Source organism: Ovis canadensis, chromosome 23, assembly GCF_042477335.2.
Source record: "Ovis canadensis isolate MfBH-ARS-UI-01 breed Bighorn chromosome 23, ARS-UI_OviCan_v2, whole genome shotgun sequence".
Taxonomy (NCBI): Eukaryota; Metazoa; Chordata; class Mammalia; order Artiodactyla; family Bovidae; genus Ovis; species Ovis canadensis.
In genome coordinates this window covers 65,771,147-65,796,336 of record NC_091267.1, presented here as the reverse complement: position 1 = coordinate 65,796,336, position 25,190 = coordinate 65,771,147, and the positions used below count along the sequence as shown (strand labels likewise).

General features: G+C 40.1%; 1 protein-coding gene across 1 annotated transcript in view; it reads right to left on the bottom strand.

Annotated features, from left to right (window-relative positions):
• DCC (DCC netrin 1 receptor) overlaps positions 1–25,190 on the bottom strand; it is a 1,287,746-nt gene that overhangs the window by 820,719 nt on the left and 441,837 nt on the right. Inside the window, exon 2 of the mRNA XM_069569336.1 lies at positions 23,997–24,317. Coding sequence (XP_069425437.1) covers positions 23,997–24,317 — 321 coding nt within the window. The remainder of the gene's footprint in view (positions 1–23,996; positions 24,318–25,190) is intronic.

Sequence of the window (25,190 nt, the reverse complement as noted above, 5' to 3'; positions counted from 1 at the left end):
CCAAAATAAAATCACCATGCTGTTCTACTAGAATAAAATCTCCTGGATATGTTCTACTGGACTGAAATCTCCTTGAAAGAAGGGTTTTGTCTAATCTGAGCTCTTACATTTTTAAACAGAGAATACAGCCAGGTTCTCTCAAAAATAAATTGCTGGTGCCCCACGATGCACAGGTACAAACCTCTTGCTTTTATTCTCCTGATAGTCATGGTTTACTGGCTATTTTTAATCATGGTACAATGGAATATTCTTGAAAAAAGTAACTGTTAACAAGAAGTGTTCAGCATGAACTGACAAAATTACCATCTACCTAAGTGGATATTATCAACAATATTATCTAATAGAGAGGATATGCTAGTTAATAGCTTCTAATAATAGGCTTCCCAGGTGGAATCAGTGGGAAAGAAGCTGCCTGCCAAAGCAGGAATTGAACCCACAAGAGACCTGGGTTCAATCCCTGGGTCAGGAAGATGCCCTGCAGAAGGAAATGGCAACCCACTCCAACATTCTTGCCCGGAAAATCCCATGGACAGCAGAGCCTGGTGGGCTGCACAGTCCATGGGGTTGCAAAAGGGTCGGACATGACTTAGCAACTAAACAGCAACCACAACAATTAATAAGGATTCAACTCTAGGAGGAAGAAGAAGGTGCCACAGAGAAAACAACTGCACTGTAAAATAAAAGAGGGGTTTCACAGAGTAACAAAGCATGGTGTAGGCTCCCTGCACCACAGACGCCGCTAGACACTTGCCAGTCGACTTGAACCCATATACATATTAAACTTTGATGTATATCAGATTCATGTGGGGAGCTAATAAATAAAACAGGCTCACTGCAGTAGGACAAGGCCTGACCTGATTTTTTTTTTCTTTAACCAATTTCGTCCAGAAGATTCTGATACAAAGTAAATTTGTGAAGCACCTTACTTAAGAGCTAACTAAAAAATGAGAGCAGTAACAAAAGAATAACTCAACACTGATGAAGACTTGATGCGTTTGATCTGTGGTGTTGGAAAAGACTTGAGAGTCCCTTGGACTGCAAGGAGGTCCAACCAGTCCATCCTAAAGGAGATCAGTCCTGGGTGTTCATTGGAAGGACTGGTGCTGAAGCTGAAACTCCAATACTTTGGCCACCTGATGCGAAGAGCTGACTCATTTGAAAAGATGCTGGGAAAGATTGAAGGCAGGAGGAGAAGGGGATGACAGAAGATGAGACGGTTGGATGGCATCACCAACTCGATGGACATGTGTTTGGGTAGACACTGGGAGTTGGTGATGGACAGGGAGGCCTGGCGTGCTGCATTTCACGGGGTTGCAAAGAGTTGGACACGACTGAGTGACTGAATTGAACTGAACTGATGAAGACTTTTGATATTGAAGAAATTCCCAAGAGCCCAGGGAAAAGATGTTAGAGATCTCTCTGATACAATGTCTCCATTTATATCCCCGGATATTTCAGAGGGTAATGCCCCAGCCCATCTTTGGGTTCTGGACACTGACTCACTACCTTTCCATGTAGAAAAAGTTTCCAGCTTCTGTATCCACCTCTGGAGTACAGGGGAGAAAAGTGAGACTGCATTCACTTTTTCTGAAAGGAGGCTACTGGCTTCATAAGGGAGAAAGTGCTTCAAGAAACCAGCTAAGAAGGAACCCTGGCATATTTCTATTTCATTTAAATAATTTTAAAATTAAATTGAATGGAAAAATAATGATCAGTTTCTTCATGTACTTTACATATTATACTCATTTTAGGTGAATGAGAATTTTTCTTTACTGCATTAAAAAAGAGAAAAACAACCAGACCCCTATGCTCTCTACCTTATGTTGGTTTTGAGGTTTGCTCATGAGTTTCATGCTCTGATGCTGACCCACCCCAGAATTCAGTTCAAAACACCAAGGCTTGAAAGTAAACTGGGAAGCACTTCAAAACTGCCTTCTGAAAGGGAAACCCGGTTATTATTTGGGTTGGCCAAAATATTTGTTTGGGTTTTTCCATAACATCTTATGGATGGAGTTCCAATCCAATACATAAGAATAAAAAAGATGAAAACCACCATTCTTCTTTGTATTGGCTCAGCGGGAGGAAAGGCCAACAACAGTAACAGTCCTATTTTTCTCGCTGTGACAAGAACCAAAATGATCTCTGGACTATGGTGCCTTGAAGGATGTGGAAGGAAGATGGACTCTGAATCCTTTAATTCTCTGGGTTTAAGATCATTAAGAAGGGCTTGACTACTACATGCTGACTTTCACCTTTCCCAAATCCAAGATTCTGTGACTGTCCAATCCCTGCTGTCTGGGTTGTTCCTGCACACTGGTAATTAGAGTCTTCTGACTTGCAATTTGATTACTTGACTCCCAGATAAACAAAGAAGTCCCAGGCCCTAGTATCATGGGCTTAGCCCTTAGCTGCCCTGCCCTGCAGTTGTGCTCACATCCCTTAGAGATGGTTTCCGCTCAGTACTGCCCACAGCCCCAGCAGGACACTAAGACGCTGTGACCCCGCGCCCACTGAGAATACATCAGGGAAGATGACAGACACGGTATCTATCCCCTTTGATCAGAAAGCTTCCTTTCTTAAGGTGGGGGGCAGGTGGGCAGGAAAAAAAAAGTAATTAAAGTATAATCAGCAATTATATGATGGACACTTAAGTCATAGTGTTGTGAAAACAGCTGGCACTAAGACATAGAAAATCAACAGATAGGGGCTTCCCTGGTGGGCCAGTGGTTAAGAATCCACTTTGCAATGCAGGCAATATGGGTTTGATCCCGGAGGTTCCCACAGGCTGTGGAACAACTAAGCATGTGTACCATGACTACTGAGCCTGTGCTCTAGAGGCTGAAAGCCTCAACCAGTGACGCCCCACACCTACAGCGTGAGCCCTGCAACAAGAGAAGACATGACACCGCCACGAGAGGCCCCAAGCAGCTCACCTACACAGCAGCCCCGGCTCACTGCAGCTGGAGAGAAGCGCCCGCGCAGCAAGGAAGACCCAGCGCAGGCAAAAAATAAGCTAAAATACGTTAAAAAAATGAGTTGCTCGGAAGCCAGCTGATGTCACCTGGTTTAGAAGACATTCGGGCATCTTCCTGGGCTTTAAGAAAAATCAACAGAAAACCCAGAAAAAGTGGTGACATCCAGACAGGGCTCTGAAAAATGACCAGATATAAGCTTAACTGGAAGGAACTGGGATAAGGGTCTCTAGGAGATTATTCCATATTCTGAGTCTTGATGCAGGAGGTTACGTGGCTTACTCAAGGAAGTGAGAAAGGAAGTGAGAAAGTTGCGCCTGGAACATCCCTAGGAGGCTGGTGAGGATGGATCTGGCTGTGGAGGAAGGAGAGGGAGAGGGAGGAAAGGATGGAAGGAAGAAGTGAGATTAGGCAGAACTGCCGGGCCATTAAAGGCTTTAGATTGGGTGCTAAAACTAGTGGGAATACACTGAACAACTTCAAATACCTTTTAAAGACAACTTTGGCCTCTGTGTATAAAATACATTATAAAAACTATTTAGTAGACTTTTGTAGGAGATGCAGTCAGGAGATGATGAAAGATTCTGTTTGGAGGGTACCAGTAGACATGGGAAGAAATAAATACAACAAAATATGAATGGTTAGATAGAGTCAACTGATCTTTGCAAAAGATACAATGGCAAAATTTAGGGAAAAACACTGTCTTTTAAACAAATGGTGCTGGAAGGCACTACATTTAAAAAAAAGAATCTACATAAAAAAAAAAAGAATCTACATATCTCGCGCATGCGTGTTCTGTCGTGTCAGACTCTGCAATCCTGTGGACTGTAGCCCACCAGGCTCTTCTGTCCATGGGATTCTCCAGGTAAGAATACTGGAGTAGGTTGCCATGCCCTCCTCCAGGGGATCTTCCAAAACCAGGGATCAAACCCAGGTCTCCTGCAATGGCAGGCAGATTCTTTACCCACTGAATCACCTGGGAAGCCCACACATATCATATACTTTTCACAAAAAGCAACTGAAAATAGATAACAGACCTAAAAGTCAAGCAAAATATTACAAAAACCCCAGATAATAACACAGGAGAAAATCTAAATGACCCTGAATTTGGTGATGACTTTTGAGATACAACCCCAAAGCCATGATCCATGAAAGGAAAAACTGCTAAGCTGTGCTTCATTAAAGTTAAAAACTGTTCTATGAGAGACATTGTTAAGGGAATGAGAAGACCACAAACTGGGAGAAATGTTTGTAAAACACTTATCTGATAAAGGCCTGTATCCAAAATGCATAAAGAGATCTTGAAACTCAACAATAAGGGGAAAAAACCAGTTTAAAACACCTGAACAGACACCTCACCAAAGGTGATAAATAGACGGCCAATAGCCATGTGAAAGGCGCTCAGCATCATACATCATTAGGTTATTGCAAAATAAGACACCACTACACACTTACTAGACTGGCCAAGATCCAGAAAACTGGCGACACCAAATGATGACAAGGCTATGGAACAAAAGGAAACTCATGTATTGCTGGTGGGAATACAAAATGGTACTTTGGAAGATAGTCTGGCAGGTTCTTACAAAACTAAAGATATAGCTACCATATAGTATAGCAATTGCACTTTTTTTGTATTAACCCAAGTAAACCGAAAATTCATGTACACCCAAAAAACTGCATGTGCATATTTATAGCAGCTTTATCCATAATTGCTAAAACTTGGAAACAACTACGATGTCCTTTTAACATGTGGTACATCCAGATAATGGAGTATTATTCGGTGATAAAAAAGAATAGCTACTAAGCCATGAAAAGACATGAGGAACATTAGTGAAAGTCTCTCAGTCGTGTCCGACTCTTTGCAACCCCATGGGCTATATAGTCCATGGAATTCTCCAAGCCAGAATACTGGAGTGGGTAGCCTTTCCCTTCTCCAGGGGATCTTTCCAACCCAGAGATAGAACCCAGGTGTCCCACATTGCAGGTGGATTCTTCACCAGCTGAGCTACAAGGGCATTATAAGTGAAAGAAACTGATCTGAAAAGGCTACATACTGTGTAATTCCAAACATACTACTCATAAAAAAGTAAAACTAAGGAGGCTATAAAAGATTAGTGGTTGCCAGGCGTTATACATTTCACTATACATTTGTTAAAACCAAAAGATACAACACCAAGAGCAAACTCTAAGGTAAGTTATGAATTTGGAGTAATAACAATGTATCAGTGTAGCCTCATCAATTTTAATAAAAGTGGGATGTTAATAGTTGGGGACGTTATGCACATGGGGAGAAATGGCAGTAATGGGAACTCTCTGTAGCTTCTGCTTAATTTTGTTCTAAACTCAGTGTCCTTAAAGGTAAGTCGATTCAAAAGGAAAAAAAAGTATTTCTTCAAGTCTGGACACAGCTTGGAAAAAATGTTTCTTCAAGATTGGACATGACTTGGTATTTGATAAGAATGCTATGGATGAGAGAGAGAGAAATTACATCGCCCAGACTTGCATCTTAGATGACTCAATGGATACAATCGATACATCCAGGGCAATGGGACTAACAAAAAGAAAGGGACTGAGTTAACTCAGAGGTAAGAAAGAAGTTGCAGAGGAAAGCAGCTTCCTGGTTTAAACTTCAAATACTGAGTCATTTGGCCCTTCACTTTTTCTCTTTTAGATCTGGAGGTCCAGGCTTTGTATCTTAACATGTTTCACTAGAAAACGAAAGCCATTAACGGTGTTAGGTAGAGCGTGATTCCAATAGAAAAATGCAACAGGCGTCTTTGTATACATAAAGGAAGGCATGATGACTTACAAAAAAGAATATGGTATGGGGGTCTGTAAGACCTGGGTTCCGAACCAGCCTTGGACACTGATTAGTAGTGGGGCAAATTATTCACAGCATGGGTCTCTTAGTCTGCTCTGGAGGGACATCTCATCAAGGCAGTTGTGAGAAATAGAAACCTTTTCAGGACACTGGCACGAAGTCAGTGTCCACACAACAGAAACATGTGTTGGGGTTATATCCTGGGTGCTTTTCACATTTTAACTTGACTTGACATTTTAACTTGAATTTGACAGCTGTTTAAAACTAGAATGCAATTCAGTAAATGGAATAATGCTGAACATATATATGGGACTTCCCTGGGGGTCCAGTGGCTAAGACTCTGAGCTCCCAATGCAGGAGACCTGCCTTCTAACCCTGGTCAGGGAACCCATATGTTTTGGGGACTTCCCTGGTATCTCAGATGGTAAAGAATCTGTCTGCAACACAGGAGACCTGAGTTTGATTCCCAGGTCGGAAAGATCCCCTGGAGAAGGGCATGGCGACCCACTCTAGTATTCCTGCCTGGAGAATCCCATGGACAGAGGAGCCTGGTAGGCTACAGTCCCTAGGGTAGCAAAGAGTTGGACATGACTGAGTGACGATCTTTATATACGGAAGTGATGATGTACTAGAAATCTTCTGAAACCCCCCAGAAGTGAAGACTTGGTACCATGGCATTAATGCAGGGCATTCCACTATTTTCTAGAGAGCCTATGTCTGTTCTTCTGGATAAACCACACTAAGTAGTCAGTTCTTGAGACATTTCAAAGCCAGAAACCAAAGGACAGCATATATTTTTCTCTTCTGCTGCTTCCTTGCTCTTTCTTCCGTCATTCTTTTCTTACTTCTCAACGACAAATCTTTAGGAGATTTACCTGCAGGAATTCCTAAGTACAACAAAATGTTGTCTGCATTATTCAATATTAACTAAAGCCCTATCGAGTGCTAAATATGATAGGAACAGAAACACAACCACACAGAAGATTTAATAGCAAACCTACAAGATTAGAATGAATCTGCGGAGCTTTAAGTAAAGGTGTGAACGTCATTCACAAACTAACACAAATGTTGAAATAAACAGAATAAGAATTCTCCCATGGATGAGAGCCTGCTCTGTGGAGATCTGGCATAGCCTAAAACAGCGAGGTCAGTGGAGTAGGGCTCTTTCTGCTTTCAATATGGTGGACTGACTGAGTGACTAGTATGAGCGTGAGTCTTCATGATGAAAACTGGAAGCCTGGCCAATGGTGACCACACTTGTAGATACGTTTCCCCCATCAGTGATCTACCCCGTGTCGGCCTTCTGCCTCCAATTTCTGGGGCAGAGCAGAGCAAGTGCAAAAGTATGAGAAGGTTACTCATTATAAACTGAGAAGTAGAAAAACTCATAATTTTTAAAACATGTGAAACACGTGTTCCCCAGGTAAGACCTTGCACTCCAAATGTCAGGCTAGAATGAATTCTTAAAGCTGAGTTATAAAGCTCTGAAAATAGAGTTTATAATGAAAATGTTGACGGGCTCTCGGAACCACTATAATATAGAAAATTTAATATGTCACCTTGTTTTACAGGATTTTACTGGCATAGAAGAAAATTAAAACATTTAACATCTTTCACTTCACCAAATTGCTTTCCTCCTCGAAAGTGTGGGGCCATTTGTGGTGCTATTTCATTTATAAACATCCTTTTTATTGTTACCAGGCTGAACACATACATTCTCAGCTTTGCACTTACGTTTCCCTTCCCAAGCACTAAAATGCTTATTGGGACAGCATTATCGTGTAATCTTATTCACATTTTCTGAAGTTATGTTAAGTTGTGAGAGTTCTGATGGGGAAAGGGCTGAAATTATTTACATAGCTGCAAAGGCAATATAACTAATGCTGATCATTTAAATATTTTCCATGAGCCTTTCAAAAAGCCTTTTTGAAAAAGAAACATTTGTCCTGAACACAATTCGGAGGGAAAAAGACTTCAAAAAGATAGCTTAGTATTGAAGGAAACAAATTTAAACCCTCTGACAAAATAAGATGACTGCTTGCATTTTTTTTCACATAAGCAGACAACAAGCATAGAATGGGGGAAAGTTTTCTAAGTCAGTTACCGATAATCAAGATTTGTATGAAAGCACAGTTAGTAATCCAAGTCGTATTATTAACATGACTCTCTCAACCCAGCTAATAATTTTATATACTGGGGGTAACCAGTCAGTGTGCAGTTCATATGCCCTGCCAGAAAGAGAAGGAAGCATCCCAAGGTTTGCTGGCCCAGAGAAAGGCCTTCAAAGTGAGGACAGACTTCACTTAAGACTTGGGCTAAGTGAGAATTAAGAGATGTTGTGTTTCAACATCAATAAAGAACCAAACCAAGCTCTAAAGAGTTTGCCCATCTAGAGAAATTAAGAAGGTATAACATGATCCAACTTCACGAATCATTGACCAGTGGAGGCATTGTGTGTATGTCTCTGTGTGTGTGTATTTTATAAGGACACGTTATAGTGGGAGGAAGCTCAGGTCACCGTGAGTACAGGAGGATGGAGACTTTCCTAGGCTAAGGGGCCAGGTCAAGATGTCTAAAGATGGATTGCATGAATATAGTCTTTAAAAATGTTTTGAAAAGGAAGATGAAAGATGGAGCACAATGGATGGGAAAGGAAGACATAAAGGATGAAAAGCAGTGAGCATCAGAACATGCATGTTTAGGAAACTGTGCACAGCCATGTGTAAAACAGCCAGGGGGAGCCGCTGCATAGCACAGGGGGTGATGTGATGTGAGGGGAGGGGGCGGTCATACTATGCAAAGAGCTGATCCACTTCATTGCAAGCAGAAAGTAACACAGTATTGTAAAGCAACTATATCTCAATTAAAACAACAACAATACAAACAAAGCTGGACGGAAGAGTACAGACAGGATCACAGGTGGGGCTAAAGGCAGGCAGGCAGGCAGAGGCCAGACTCGGAAGGGTCTTTAGGCCACCAGAGAGAGTTCCTGCTCTTCTGCGGTGTACCAGTATGACCAAATGCCATTTTGTACCTAAAAGTAGCCCCACACCATTTCATGAAGTGACATCTGCTAGAAGACTCCTGTCACACAAGGCAGGAGAGCAAGGGAATCCTAGGACTCAGCTGAGATATATTTTTCTAGAATGCTGTAATAAGAATCTCTCTCTTTTTTTTAAAGTGAGGCAAACACTTGTAGCTGTTAAATAACAGTGTCGAGTCATCACTACTCACTGGAGTAAGCAATAGACTTCAGTGATATTTACAAGCTAAGGAGAAGCCAGTTGGATTTGCCAGGTCAATGGCAGTAAGCAAACACTGACCACTGATGTTCAGGTCCATGGTAACAGAATGCTCTTGAATATACAGGATCTATTAAAATGCTGATACTCTTTAACTCAGAGATGACTTTGCTAGGTAGAGAACTAGAGCAAGTCTCAGAGAACTTGTCAGAAATACACACACAAGAGTATCCAGTAAAGTGTTCTGTCTATAAATACACAACAAAAGTGAGAAAAAAAAATAGAGACAAACCAAATCTCTCTCAACATACAAATAGTAAATCAAAAAAATACTATGGAGAATTAAAAACTATGAGGCTGATCTGTAAGGACAAACATAGAGGAGTGCTGCTGCTGCTGCTGCTGCTCCTAAGTCGCTTCAGTCGTGTCCGACTCTGTGGGACCCCAAAGATGGCAGCCCACCAGGCTCCCCCGTCCCTGGGATTCTCCAGGCCAGAACACTGGAGTGGGTTGCCATTTCCTTCTCCAATGCATGAAAGTGAAAAGTGAAAGTGAAGTCACTCAGTCGTGTCTGACTCTTCACGACCCCATGGGCTGCAGCCTACCAGGCTCCTCCATCCATGGGATTTTCCAGACAAGAGTACTAAGCTATGTCATTAAGTGAAAAAAACAAGTGACATACTATTTATAGGATAATCAGATAATCTCACTTATGTTAAAAACAAACAATGGAAGAACTCCAAACTATTTTTGCATAATAGCTGCACCAATTTACATTCCTGGCAAGGGGTTCTTTTCCTCCACATTTTTGCTAACACTTGTTACCTTGTCTTTTGTTATCAGTCATTTTCACAGGTGTGAGATGATATCTCATTGTGGTTTTGACTTGCATTGTAATGGTTAGTGATGTTAATTAAGCACCTTTTCGAGTACCTATTGGCCCTTTGAATGTATTCTTTGGAAATGTCTATTCAAGTTCTTTGCCCATCTTTAATTGGATTTTTTTAGGGGGAGGGGTTGGCTATTGAGCTGTATGTGGCCCTTATATATTTTGGGTAATAACCCCTTATCAGATATGTGATTTGCAAATATTTTCTCCCATTCCTTGGATTGCCTTTTTCATTTTGTTGATGGTTCCTTTTACTGTGCAGAAGCTTTTTAGTTTGATGTAGTTCCACATATTTATTTTTACTTTTGTTGCTTTTGCTTTAATCAGCAAAACAGTTTGGAGTTTCTTCAAAAAGTTAGAAATAGAACTGCCATATGATCCAGCAATTCTACTTCTGGGTATATATCAGAAGGAAATAAACTCACCATCTCAAATTGAAAAAAAAGTTTGCAGTGGATAGAGGAAAGAAACCAGATGACTGTCATTAATAGATTGAATGCAGTGTTAAATTAAGGTTTTTATAGAATACAAACAAACAATGGAGATAGACTGTAGGTTAGTGACTGCCAGGGCCTGAGGGGAGTGGGGGATGGAAATGCTAAAAATATTCCAGGTTTAGAAAAGAGTGATTAATATACAAAGAGTGAATGAATTACATACTTTTAAAAGGTGACTTTTATGGTATGTGAACTAGTTCTTAATAAAAATTTTAAAAAATTACATCTGTGCAATACATCCGTGTTTGGGGTGAGGAGGATTAAAGGAGACATTTACTTCGTCTGAAACTATATCTTTCAAAACTTGGTGACTCCTGGACTGAGAGTCAATTGGAAAAAACCTTAAAGAAATAGCCACATGTTAGCTCATAACGTACCCAATGCCCTGCGGGACCCAAAGGATGCCCCTGGAAGCAATGCTTAGATCAAAGAAATACTAATTATTTTTTATGTCATGTTCCAGCCTTTGGAAATGAATTCTCTTTGCAAGAGGAGTCACAAAAATCCAATCCAATAAAATCAACCAGCACTGAAACTTAATGTTGAAGCTATATAAGCTTTATTAATCTTTAAAACACTTTCTTAAATAGATTCCTAGTTGGTGAAATGTTCCAGGTTTAAAAAAAAAATCTCAGCAAATGAAACCTCATGAATAGCCCTTTTAAGGGTAGTAAAGATTCAGGTTACAATTTAACAAAGGACAAATATATTTTTTAAAAAATAAATTTTTTATCCATGTGTCTAAAAGGAAAACAAATTAGAGGGAATACAAATCAAACAGATTTTATAACTTTAAATCAAGAGATTTAAAACTACTTTTAAAAAAGACAACAACAGCAAAAAAACAAGTAACAGGCCTAAAAGGAAGTCACCTGTGCTAACCACACACATTTAATAGTCCCTCTGAATTACTTGGTCAGCATTAGTAAAATAATCTGCCTAACAGACCCCCAGGGCTTCCCAGGTGGTGCTAGAGGGAAAGAACCTGCCTGCCATAAGAGACGTGGGTTCAATTCCTGGGTTGGGAAGATCCCCTGGAGGAGGAAACGACAACACACTCCAGTATTCTTGCCTGAAGAGCTTTGTGGGCTACAGCTCATGGGATTGAAGACTTGGACATGACTGAGCAACTAACACACACTTCCTGCAAAGGAAAACAACCTTGTCTGAAACAATCCACTCCTTGTTAGAAATTTCCTTTTTCCTCCACTTCTGCCTATACGGCTTTTTAAAAAAATTTTGTTCAGTTCCTTGGAGTTCCTATCTGCTAGATGGAATGTTGCTTGATTCATGAATCATTTAGTAAAACCAGTTAGATCTTTAAATTTAATCAGCTAAATTTTGTTTTTTTTTTTTAATATGACATAGAGGCTTTGCTGCTGCTGCTAAGTTGCTTCAGTCGTGTCCAACTCTGTGTGACCCCATAGACGGCAGCCCACCAGGCACCTCCATCCCTGGGATTCTCCAGGCAAGAACACTGGAGTAGGTTGCCATTTCCTTCTCCAGTGCATGAAAGTGAAAAGTGAAAGTGAAGTTGCAAACAGAAGGATGACTGTGTGTGCTCTGTATTTATGTCTAAATATCTCTGAGTAACCTAGGTTAGAATACTACTACTACTACTACTACTAAGTCGCTTCAGTCGTGTCCGACTCTGTGCGACCCCATAGATGGCAGCCCACCAGGCTCCCCCGTCCCTGGGATTCTCCAGGCAAGAACACTGGAGTGGGTTGCCATTTCCTTCTCCCATGCATGAAAGTGAAAAGTGAAAGTGAAGTCACTCAGTCATCTCCGACTCTTAGCGACCCCATGGACTGTAGCCTACCAGGCTCCTCCATCCATGGGATGTTCCAGGCAAGAGTACTGGAGTGGGGTGCCACTGCTTACAGACAGGGTAAATTCAGTTGTTTAAAGGTCATAATGGGGGATCAATAGGCGACAGAATACAGATTCTCTTATACACATACATCCCCACTTACACCATTATCTATAGAACTATTTACATGTAATCACACTAACCTGAGCTCACTAGATTCCGAGTTAGGCATACAACCTTGGGACTTTATCATCCTCTAGAAATTAGACCAGCTCTTTTGGGTTCCCGAACTTAATTCCAATGTGTGTATGAAGGTGATTTCCCACACCACCAGCAACTTTCTGGACATCAATGGGTGCCCTTACAGTCCAACTGGATTCTGACACCTATCTGTCTGCTGGAAGACAGCATCAGATTCCAGGTTAAGGATCTGGTCCTGCAAGACGGTTTCCCTGCTTGCCCACTTCAGATGCCAGTCATGAGTCCAAGCTGTTAACTGTGTTTCTGATTAAGTGGCTTTATACATCAGAGGTTCCTAATGACCTCCTCCTTGGGCTCAGTTAATTTACTGGAGTGGTTCACAGAACTTAGAGAAACATTTCCCTCACTGGGTCACCAGTTTATCTTGAGAGGATATGACTGAGGAAGAGCCGGATGGAAGAGACGCACAGGGGAAGGTATACGGAAAGGCTGTGGAGCTTCCACACCCATGAGTCTGACGTTATAACCATGACCGTGACTCTAGCCCAACACCCCCACCTGTTACCAACCTAGACTCGCTAGGCCCCTTCTCCTTTTGAGTCTCTATGAAGGCTTCATTACACAGGCAGGATTGATTAAATCATAGACATCACTGATCAATTCAACCTCCAGATCCTTTCCTCCACCTGAAGTCATGGGGTAAGACGGAAGGTACCAACACTCTCTTCACTGGCAAGCTTGGTTCCCCAGGCAACCAGCCCCCATCCCAAGGTGGGGTTCGGAAGTCACCTCGTTCATGTAACAAAAGACTCTCTCACCACTTAGGAAATCCTAAGCGTTTAGGAGCCCTGCGACATTATTGGGATAAAGACCAAATATAAATTTCTCCTTATAAGCCACATTCTCACTGACCCACAGCTCTACAGGGCCTCATTACAGCTGGTTTCTTGATATCTGAATGGCATTTAGAGACAAGCCCCAGTTAAGGAGTGTGAAATATGCACTGCTTCTCACACACACACAAGAAAAATTAATTGAAAACAAAAAAAGACTGCTTTTCTGATGCTTTGGGATGGTTTCCCAAACTGCCTTTCAGTTTAAAACACTCTGACTTCTGGGACTAAGGCAAGAAGTTTTGTCTTTTATACAAAGTCTCCAAAGAACTTTCAAAATGTAGCTCTGAAAATACTATGTCATGTTGTACTATATGAGTGTGTGTGTATATATATGTATCAGTTCAGTTCAGTCGCTCAGTCGTGTCCGACTCTTTGCGACCCCATGAATCGCAGCACGCCAGGCCTCCCTGTCCATCACCAACTCCCGGAGTTCACTCAGACTCACATCCATCGAGTCCGTGATGCCATCCAGCCATCTCATCCTCTGTCGTCCCCTTCTCCTCCTGCCCCCAATCCCTCCCAGCATCAGAGTCTTTTCCAATGAGTCAACTCTTATATATATATGTGTGTGTGTCTGTGTGTATGTGTGTGTATATTAATACATATACACATTCCCAGTATATTGTGAAATGAGGAGATATATTCGGGATTTACTGTGATTATTTATTTGCTATCAAAAATGTTTATCATTGTTTTGTTGCTCTTGTTTTATGCTAAATTCATAATGGTCCAAAGCAAGTTACTGCTACATTAAGAATAAATGGCTTCTTTTTGCACACTAATGGCTGCCTAATCACCAGAAATCAACTCTGATTTATCCTAATTCTCACATCTACTGAATAATAGGCAAATTTAGCAATTATACAATAAATGACCAACAAATTAGATTATTGAATATGGAATATATATATATATATCATAAGTTTAAAAGTAGACCATTAAAAAAGCAATACTTGGTGGGTTACAGTTGATGGGGTTGCAGAGTCGAACACGACTGACCGACTAAGCACAGCACACAGCAAGCCTTCTCCTAAAGAGGTATGCTTTCACTGATGGTATCTGTACGCTCATCTCTGCGTATGAATCTTGATGGGAAAAGTCTAAGCCGATTTAGGGACTACATACACTGTGATTTTCCATGATTTCTTCTAACTTAGTTTTTAGAACATTCCCTAAGTTTGAATGTTTCCTTAGTTTGCAGAAGAAACCTGCATCTAATATAAGTATCTTCATTCAAAGATCTTTAGGTAATACTAAATTTAAATAATACACTTAGCATGGGCATAAAAAACCTAAATAGGAAAAAAATCAGTACCAGTGATAGGTTCATAAAAGTAAAAATGTTTCATTAAAGGAATCATCAATCATCATTTCATCAGAGATTCACAGTGATGCCACCTGGTCTATCTACTTTCTCTGACTTATCTTTGTTAGCCTGACACTTACCAAACAACAACTAACAACAAAAAAAACCCTCTTGTATTCCAAAGGGGTCTTCTAGAATTCAAGAGTTTTTGTTTACTCGGTCACAAAGAGTCAGACACAACTAAGCAACTAACACACACACACACACACACACGCACACACACACCACTGTACTATTTTACTATTCAATATTAGTATCACTAAAGAGTATTACTATTTTAGATATTAACTCTTGATTTTTATTACAGCACCAGCAAAAATCACACTGTAACTAACTTAAGGGTGGAATGAAAAAAAAGTGCTCTTAAGATACTGAATTTTAGAATGAATAATTAGCTATTTCCATTGTCATATGAATCAAAATTCATAACAAAGGAAAGGAAATGAAAGGTTGGAAGATTTTTTAAAGTTATTTTGTTGGTGTTTCTAATATAAAAAGCCCTGTCAGGTTTGTTTTTGTAATTTTTACCACGTAGAAGATGTCTTTCTACTCTGCATATTTTTTCAGTTATATATTTCTATACTAATTTTATTGCACAGTTAACTGACTTAGGAAGGAGGCAACTAAAAACCTACTCTTTAAACTGCAATTATTTAAGTTGAGGGTGTGGGAGTGTGTGAGTAAGTAGGCATTAGGACAATATTAGTGATTATTCTAGTTTTATTTGGCAATAAAACTAAAAGAAAATTATAAGATTAGCACACATACAATTACTTACAATACCACAGTTCTTCCTTATATTTTCTTTCTAGCTCTTGGTTTAACCGCAAAGCAAAAGGAACATTTAGCTAAATGAAGATAATAAAGACCATTAAGAATTATGCAGTTAGAACAATGAATTTTCCTGCTTACCATTTGAAAATAAATAATATTCCAACAGTAAAAAATCTAAAACTTTACTCTGTATCTGAACCTTCCCCAAAATAGAATTTTGAGAGCATTCTAGGGCACTGGGATACATTTTCCAACTTGCTTCACTGAGTGAACTTGACCTTCTAGGCAAGATCCTTATATTTGTTTCTGTAGAGAAAAGGAATATGAGCACTTTTTTCCCTTGCTGCTTCCTTTCTATAACATTTGAGTGGCCCGAGGCACTGTAGTTTATTCCCTCTTCTCTTAAGACAAGCTCCCTTTCCTGTTTTCTTTTAAGTAAAAACGTAAAGGTCAGGTCATCATTTCACAAAATGCTCCATTCTGCTGAGGCAATTTTAGCTCCTCTCACCATAATATGCTTTCACTAATTATTTCATAACTCATTTAAATGGGAGGCATTCTGGAAGAGAATTCACTGAAACAACTCCTCAAGTAACTAATTATTTTTTTTAAACTCAGGGGAATTTTAATTATAATGCCTGTGTTATTTAAAAGCAGAGTGCTACAATTTGCATCTTGAAACATCTATTGTAATAAGGAAGTAAAAAAAAAACACTCCTGAATGAAATAACAACTCAAGTAAATGCAATTTAGTTGGCCTTTTATTTTCTTGATTTTCAAGAAATAGAAAAAAAAATGCAAATTTGGCCTGAATTATAAAACCACTTAACAAGATAAAAGATAAGCAAAATCTTGCACCTACAAAGATTATTTATAAGCTTATTTTAAAAATCACATATTCTCTCCATTTCAGGAAAGATTCATCTTGTGTTATTATTTAATGTATACTTATGATAGTGAAGTCTTCTTATCTTAGAAGAAAACATCCAAATCATAGTGTTTTCCCATGCTGGAGAGAGAAAAAAAATATTTCCTTTACCCTTCTAGGTTCTTCTAAATGGTCTACGAATTAAATTGACATGACAGACTAATAGGAGAACATAATAATTAATTTTGTACATATGAAAATCCCAGATACATGAGAATGTAAGAGAGCCCACATATATGAGAAGTTCAAAGACAGAAAAGCAAAACGTGGTATGTATTCCATCCTGAGCCAAGGAATGAGATACACAACAGGGCTTCCAGGGACAAGAGGGTCAGTCACAGGGATATGAAAAGCAGACATTTGGTAATAAGGTATCTGTCCTGCCATGTAGATGGGGCACTTAGATAAAATGTATCTCTGGTAATAACTCTTTTTCTGGGAAAAAAAAAAATCCCCAATTTAAAGTCTTCGTTTGTTAAGAGACAGAGAGTACTTTCTCTTGAGCCTACCGGATCTCCACTGCCTTCTTTTGTGGTACTTCAGTCGCTAAGCTGTGTCCGACTCTTTTCAACCCCATGGACTGCAGCGCACCAGGCTTTCCTGTCCTTCACTATCTGCTTTTAGCTCAAAATAATCCATATGCCAAAAGTAACACATCTTGGGGAGGGCTGTTCTGAACCCCTGCAGCCATAAAGAATTGACATTTTCAAACGAATAATTGGATAAATGAAATCTACTATTATTTTCCCCTTAGTTTATATTTTTGAGAGTTTCATTAATTAAAAAAATAAGTGACTGAATAAGTGGGAAACTATTCACAGTATCCTTAACCCTACTTCTTTCTATACAGTTCATGGAATTCTCCAGCCCAGAATACTGGAGTGGGTAGCCATTCCCTTCTCCAGGAGACCTTTCCAATCCAGGGATTGAACCCAGGTCTCCCACATTGCAGGCGGATTCTTTACCAGCTCAGCTACCAGGGAAGCCCAGTCCTTACCGTGAGAAGCAAAAGAGAAGAGAATAAGTGTGTGCCAGTTAGACAATCTGAATTCTAGTTTCTGCCCATAGACAGTCATTAACTACCTCTTTTCAGCGTGTTCTCTGTCATTTTGAGTATCTAAATTTCAGAACATTTTTGAGCATCATGAGGTAATGCCACTAAACACATTGTGCAAAGAGCGAAGTATTATTTAAAAAAGCAAGTCAATGGTTTCAATATTCAAGCTGTAAGTGCTTAAAAATTAACAAAAAAGGAATCTACCTGGGCATACGTGCTCTATAATAAATCCTGCAGTCAGTGTTTCCTCACACTGGGGAGGAGAGAGGGTCCCCATTCATCCCCAAGAGTGTGAATACAAGCAGACGTAGCACTTAAGTTCTGACTCATTGTAAAAGACCCTGATGCTGGGAAAGATTGAAGGCAGGAGGAGAAGGGGACGACAGAGGATGGGACGGTTGGATGGCATCACCAACTCAATGCACATGAGTTTGATCAGGCTCTGGGAGTTGGTGATGGACAGGGAAGCCTGGCATGCTGCAGTCCTTGGGATCACAAAGAGTCAGACATGACTGAGCAACTGAACTGAACTGAACTGAGCTTCTCAGAGCCCTGCAGGAGAAGTGGAAGGGCAAGTGGTCATGTGAGTAGGTGGGTGATTTGGATGGTGGCTGTGTGGTGGTGGTTTAATTAGGAAAAATGAGCAAGATGGTTCTTTCATGATTATCTGAAGGAGCTCCATAGTGATCTGGTTTTCTTACATATTGGCATTATTCATTCTTTTTTTTCCCTGAAGGTGAGATTATGTTAAACTCTCAATCTAGACCAACTCCTGTAGACGCAGCTTCAGTTCAGTTCAGTTCAATTCAGTCGCTCAGTCGTGTCCAACTCTTTGCGACCCCATGAATTGCAGCACGCCAGGCCTCCCTGTCCATCACCAACTCCCAGAGTTCACTCAGACTCACGTCCATCGAGATAGTGATGCCATCCAGCCATCTCATCCTCGGTTGTCCCCTTCTCCTCCTGCCCCCAATCCCTCCCAGCATCAGAGTATTTTCCAATGAGTCAACTCTTCGCATGAGGTGGCCAAAGTACTGGAGCTTCAGCTTTAGCATCATTCCTTCCAAAGAAATCCCAGGGTTGATCTTCAGAATGGATTGGTTGGATCTCCTTGCAGTCCAAGGGACTCTCAAGAGTCTTTTCCAACACCACAGTTCAAAAGCATCAATTCTTCGGCGCTCAGCCTTCTTCACAGTCCAACTCTCACATCCATACATGACCACAGGAAAAACCATAGCCTTGACTAGACGGACCTTAGTCGGCAAAGTAATGTCTCTGCTTTTGAATATACTATCTTGGTTGGTCATAACTTTTCTTCCAAGGAGTAAGCGTCTTTTAATTTCATGGCTGCAATCACCACCTGCAGTGATTTTGGAGCCCAAGAAAATAAAGTCTGACACTGTTTCCACTGTTTCCTCATCTACTTCCCATGAAGTGATGGGACCGGATACCAAGATCTTTGTTTTCTGAATGTTGAGCTTTAAGCCAACTTTTTCACTCTCCTCTTTCACTTTCATCAAGAGGCTTTAGAGTTCCTCTTCACTTTCTGCCATAAGGGTGGTGTCATATGTATATCTGAGGTGATTGATATTTCTCCCGGCAATCTTGATTACAGCTTGTGTTTCTTCCAGTCCAGCATTTCTCATGATGTACTCTGCATATAAGTTAAATAAGCAGGGTGACAATATACAGCCTTGACGTACTCCTTTTCCTATTTGGAACCAGTCTGTTGTTCCATGTCCTCTTCTAACTCTTGCTTCCTGGCCTGCATACAGATTTCTCAAGAGGCAGGTTAGGTGGTCTGGTATTCCCACCTCTTTCAGAATTTTCCACAGTTTATTGTGATCCACAGAGTCAAAGGCTTTGGCATAGTCAATAAAGCAGAAATAGATGTTTTTCTGGAACTCTCTTAGGTGAACCTTTTTCAGTTGGAAGGGTATTAAGGAGGCTTGGTTGAGACGATTGCCCCACATTTTTTTTTTTCCTCAAAAATTACGGCAGATATTGCTTGATCTAGACTCAACACAAATCACATTGGCTCCACTGACGTAATGGTAGATCAACTTTTGAAAAATGATTTTGTAGTCAAACTGATTTTGGCACTGTGGGCTAACAAACAGCATAGATTCAACCCTTGGGAAGCTCAGCTCAGTCTTGCCAGTTGGTCCTTATGGACTGCAGAGCAGATATCTGATCCAAGAAGACACTGTTTATGGCTTAGGTTCTGCAGCCTGTATTACTCTCTTCCCTCCTCCCCCAAATATGTTTTGCACCATCACATGGGAATACTGAAAGCTATCATTTCCTAGTAGTAATAATTGTAATAACACAATAATAACCATTATTAAGTCTACATATACCATTGCTGCTATTGAACAGGAGTCTACTCTGCACCATGGCTTTATATCTGAGACATTCTTTGAAAGCATCACAGCCTTAGGAGATAGATTATTATTATGTCTAATTTACAGAGGAGAATCCACAGGCTTAGTAGCTGACAACCGATGACACAGGAAAGACATGCCTGCCCAGATGCAAACTCCTCCTGAAAGTTATGGGAAGAAACAAGGAAGCTGGCACACACCTTCTATTTTCTCAAGTAGCCTGTGAATATTCCAGTAGAGTCCATCTTCTAATACTTAATTAACTAGTAGACTATGGAGATACCAATCAATCTGATGTCAAACAATCAATCAAACTCTTCCCATCAAGAGTAGGGACACCAAACAGGGAAATTTAACTAACCATATCGAGTTCAATAGCAAAGATGTGGAAGAAGAAGAAAAGGAAGAAGACGATGTTGACCAAAAACTCTCCATCGATGGTAGAAAGTCCCACATCTTCATTGGTAAAACAAATATCTACTGAAAAACTACTAAACAAGTCCAGTGATTTTCTAGGTACTGAATGAAAAGAATAGGAGGAGAAGTTATATATAAACAAAGTCTGACTCTGCTTCACTCTCCAAGTGCTCTCAATCTAAAGTTTCTATACAAGGCAGAGAAATACTGTACCATTTTAGATTAGAGCTAGTTGGATACAAATACAAGTCTCAAGTTTCAGCCAGCACTGGCCAAGTTGCTTTCAAACAGAGATTTAATATCCCAGGTGTTCCTTATTGATAGAACTCACAATTCGCAGAAATACTGACAGTCAGTAGTCCCTTACACTGAGATGTTTAACAGGATATTGAATGGGCTGGTAGCATTTCGCTTCTCTTTCTTACTCTCCCTTTCTCTCCAGCTAAGTGCACATTCAGGGGCTTAAAGAGCACTTGAGAAGTTACTAAAAAACAAAATGAATGGTGCCTGGCAAGATCATTGCATAAAATGAGCTGATTGATTAAATGCAGATTTCATTTGCCACATTTCTTTTTATCAAAAGACTTCGAGAAAGCAAAAATGGAAGAGAAGCATTCTATTAAATGGGCTCTACACAGCACCTGAGGGTAGAGAACAGATATTTTTTTCTCATCTAAAGCAAAGCTACCTGTTACCTTTTAGGAGTGACTGGTTTATTGACTGCTAATGCTTTAAAATGAGATTAAATCAGGCCCATGGTCTTTATTATGGGGAAGATATATTCCCCTTGTGCATTCCAGTGGTTTGGCAATCTTAACCTCAGCAGACATAACAGTGATGTATGCTGTGTTGCCAAACAGCAAGGTAAGTGTTTAAAACGCTGCGAACAGCCTTATTGCCTTGAAATGATACAATCTAATATGAGATTGTAACTCAGTGACTGAATCTGCCAGCCTATCCTTGTACAGAATATGAAAGTCAAAAGTCGAAGTCACTTTATTTTAGCATCTCACAGGGAAGGGGTTATTCTTCATCTTGCCATTGAAACAGAACATGCAAAACTGGATCTAGATCAAAGGAAGCAGAAACCACAAATTTTCAGGATATTTTCATTAGCAGCACGTATGTGTGTGCCTTTCAGAAGAGGCATCAAAACACTGGCCTGACTCATTCAAATCAGCAGAGCTGCCTTATACTGTGGGCCTCCCTGGTGGCTCAGCTGGTAAAGAATCTGTCTGCAAAGCGGGAGACCTGGGCTCGATCCCTGGGTTGGTAAGATTACCTAGAGAAGAGAAAGGTTACCCACTCCAGTATTCTGGCCTGGAGAATTCCATGGGCTCTATAGTCTATGGGGTTGCAAAGAGTGACACGACTGAGCAACTTTCACTTTGACCTTGTATTGTGGACAACTGACAGATGGACTCTCAGTGTCTGAAAATTCTCAGATGTGGGAAAATCAAACTGTACGCTTTCTGCTTCATTTGGAGCACTCCAGGAAAACAGTTTTTAACTTAACCTTCAGCAGTTGCTCCACTTTTCTTTTTACCTATATTATTACTTTTAAAAATATTTGCGCTATACTGCATGGTAGGTGGGATCTTAAGCTCCCCGATGAAGAACTGAACCCGCGTCCTTATACAGGCAGCGTGGAGACTTAAGCCCTGGACCCCCAGAGAAGTGCCCCACTTTCCTTTTTAATCAATCATCATTAACTTAGACGTCCAGTTCTCTCTACACTCTACGCTCTGTCAAATTCCAGCACCCATCCCTCAGAAATCCCAGGTGGCCAACAGCCTCAGTTTCCATGATTCAGACGCCGCCTCCCATGGCTCTTGAGTTAAAGGAGAGATTCTGTATCCATGCTTCAGTCCAGCATTGCTAAAGTGGGTGGAGGGTACCATTAGGTAGGTGACCAACTATTGTAGCTTTACCTGGGACCGAAGGAGTTCTCAGGATATAGTACGTTCAAGTGCTAAAAGAAGGTCATTCCAGGTTAGACCAGGATGGCTGACCACTGTATCCCCAGGGGACGACCCTGCTTACCGGGACATCTTTGCCCCAGGAGAGTCTGCTCTAACTAAATATGAAAGAGAGTCCCTAGTGGGGAAAAGAAGTCAGAAAAGAGTGGCAGGAAGCTGAATTTATGTACTCATTGTTTATCTATGAGATCTAATGTTTTTATCATCCTCTGGCAAAAATCCCCCCCCTTTTTTGTTTTTTTTTTCATATTTTTCACTCTGTTGCATCTTCACTAGAAGAGCACAGGGGGAAGTGGTGGCCCTGCCTGACGGTCCAAGCATATCTTATTGCTGAAAATGAATCCTCATTAGTTTTCCTGGATATAGAAAAACCTGCAGCCTGGGAAAGGAAACCAGTATAAAGGACTACATTATGGCCTATTCACTTCAGTGACTAGAACTGGTGGTTAAATTAGAAAGGAGCCGATTAGGGAGCCCTTCAAACCTGTTAACCTACTTGAAGGTCTAAATTTAGGGTTGGAGACATTTGCCTTGTTTTGTGTCTAATATCAAAATTAAAAGCAAAAAATCAAAATAGAACCAAAGTGTACCTTTTAGCTGAATCATTATTGAAATGAGTAAAAATTTAACTCCTCTCCCCAAAGAACTCTTAAAAGAAATAATTACAAGCTGTCCTCTAATAAAAATAAATGGGGTCCATCAACAGAGGAATGGATAAAGAAGACGTGGTATGCATATACACAGGAATATTACTTAGCCATTAAAAGGAGTGAAATAATGTCATTTGCAGCAACATGGATGGACTCAGAGATGTCACACTGAGTGAGGTGAGTCATACAGAGAAGGAAAAATATCATGGGACACCCCTTATATGTGGATATAAAAAAATGATACAAATGAAGTTACTTACAAAATAGACACAGACTCACAGACTTAAAGAGTAAATTTATGGTTGCTGGGGGGAAAAGGGGGAGGAGAAATAGGGAGTTGGGATGGATATTTTCATCCCCTTCACTGTTCACCTGAAACTATCACAACATTGTTAATCAGCTATACCCCAATACAAAATAAAAAGTTTAAAAATAATAATTAAAATAAGTAGGGCAAATGGATTACAGAATATTCAGTACTGTTTCTCTCAAAGCCTACAACCTTTCAAAACATATATAAAAGAAAAACTTTTCATCTAATTATTCTGTTATTGAGTCAGTACATTATCAAGAGTAAAGATATTTGGAGGCACTAATCAAAGTTTTACTTTTCATTTGGAATTTATGTATTATAGCCAACATAATTAAAACAAAATCTACTGCTCTAAAGGTTAAAAAAAAAAAAACAAGAACACACATATGCACAAACTCCAATTTTTCATCATTCAGTTCAGTTCAGTTGCTCGTGTCTGACTCTTTGCGACCCCATGAATTGCAGCACACCAGGCCTCCCTGTCCATCACAAACTCCCGGAGTTTGCTCAAACTCACATCATCAAGTCAAGTTGAACGAAATTTTGTTTTGGAAAATCTCATAATGTCAGGTTAATGAGACTAACCTGAGATTCTCTACTATTTTCCAAGGTAATTCAGAGAAAAAGTCAACCAAGACTATGAGAAAATAAGCATACATGTTTTTACATTACTTTTCTTTTTCTTAAAAATATACATTGTTTCCGCAAAGATGAGTCATTTCTTTTCAATCTCAAAAAAACAGGAGTAAAAAGAAGAGATGGAAAAGGAAGAGGGAATAAAGGAAATATCCACTCACCTGCTACTGCAACTCTTGCTGTCCGACTAACAATTGACCCAGCGTCCGCTAAAGACGCCTCACATTGATAAAGTCCCTCGTCTGGCTTATGGTGCCTGGAGTGAAGTATGTTTTGTATCAACAGAGACCCATTTGGAAGTTGCTGCTTCCTTTCGTCCATTCCCAAGGCGAGGTGGATGCCGTCTTTCTTCCACTTGATGACGGGGACTCCCCGGTCAGACTCCGCGGAGCAGTTCAGGAGGACGTTCCCTCCGCGCATAGTGACGGCATCCGAGGGCTCCGACAGGAAGCGCAGGGATGTGAAAGACTTGATCTGGAAAGCTGGAACGTGAAAGCACAGAGAAATACGTTCACTTCTTCTAAACGATCTCACGAGGCAAGCCCCGGGCTTCACAAAACTTTTTTCAAACAATCTGGGTCTTTGAAAAATGTGCAAGAATAAGTGAAACTTAAAAATCATGTTTGGGAACGCATGTAAGAATTAAAGATTTTAAAATTTAAAAAATAAAAAACTAAAAAAAAAAAAAAAGGGGGACTTCCTTCTTGATCCAGCGACTAAACCTTCACCTTCCAATGCAGGGGGTGCGAGTTCACTGTCTGCTCAGACAACTAAGATCCCACATACTTGCGGCCAAAAAACCAAAACATAAAACCAAAGCAATATTGTAATAAATTCAATAAAGACTTAAAAAGTAAATAAAAGCAAGGACGTTGTATTAAAGAAGGGAAAAATTGTCCAACTGAGATAACCACAACTAATGAAACTATTGGTCCCAAAAGTAATCATATGAAAAATTAAGAATTTATAGAAATCTAGGCAAGGCTATCATCACATATCAATCCATACTTGAAAATTTAGAAGAGATTAATAAATTTTCCGAGTTAAACTAGATATCTTAACGCAGTAATGGTTAGTGGTGGGGGCAGCTAAGATTTGAGGATATTTCTATCTCTGCATTCTGATTATACTCTCAATTAAATTATCCAAAAAATCCATTCAGACATGGTATTCCATTAATAACTACAACAGAAAAGTCAGCCCCACACAGGATGGGAAAAATTATTTAGAGCAAAGCTCAGTTGAGTTTTAAATAGGTAAGAAATCCCATTTGCAGAAGCAAGACACAATAAAGCTACCACCTAAAGTCACAAATCCCTGATATCTTAACTTCCATCCAAATGTTGCTCATGAGC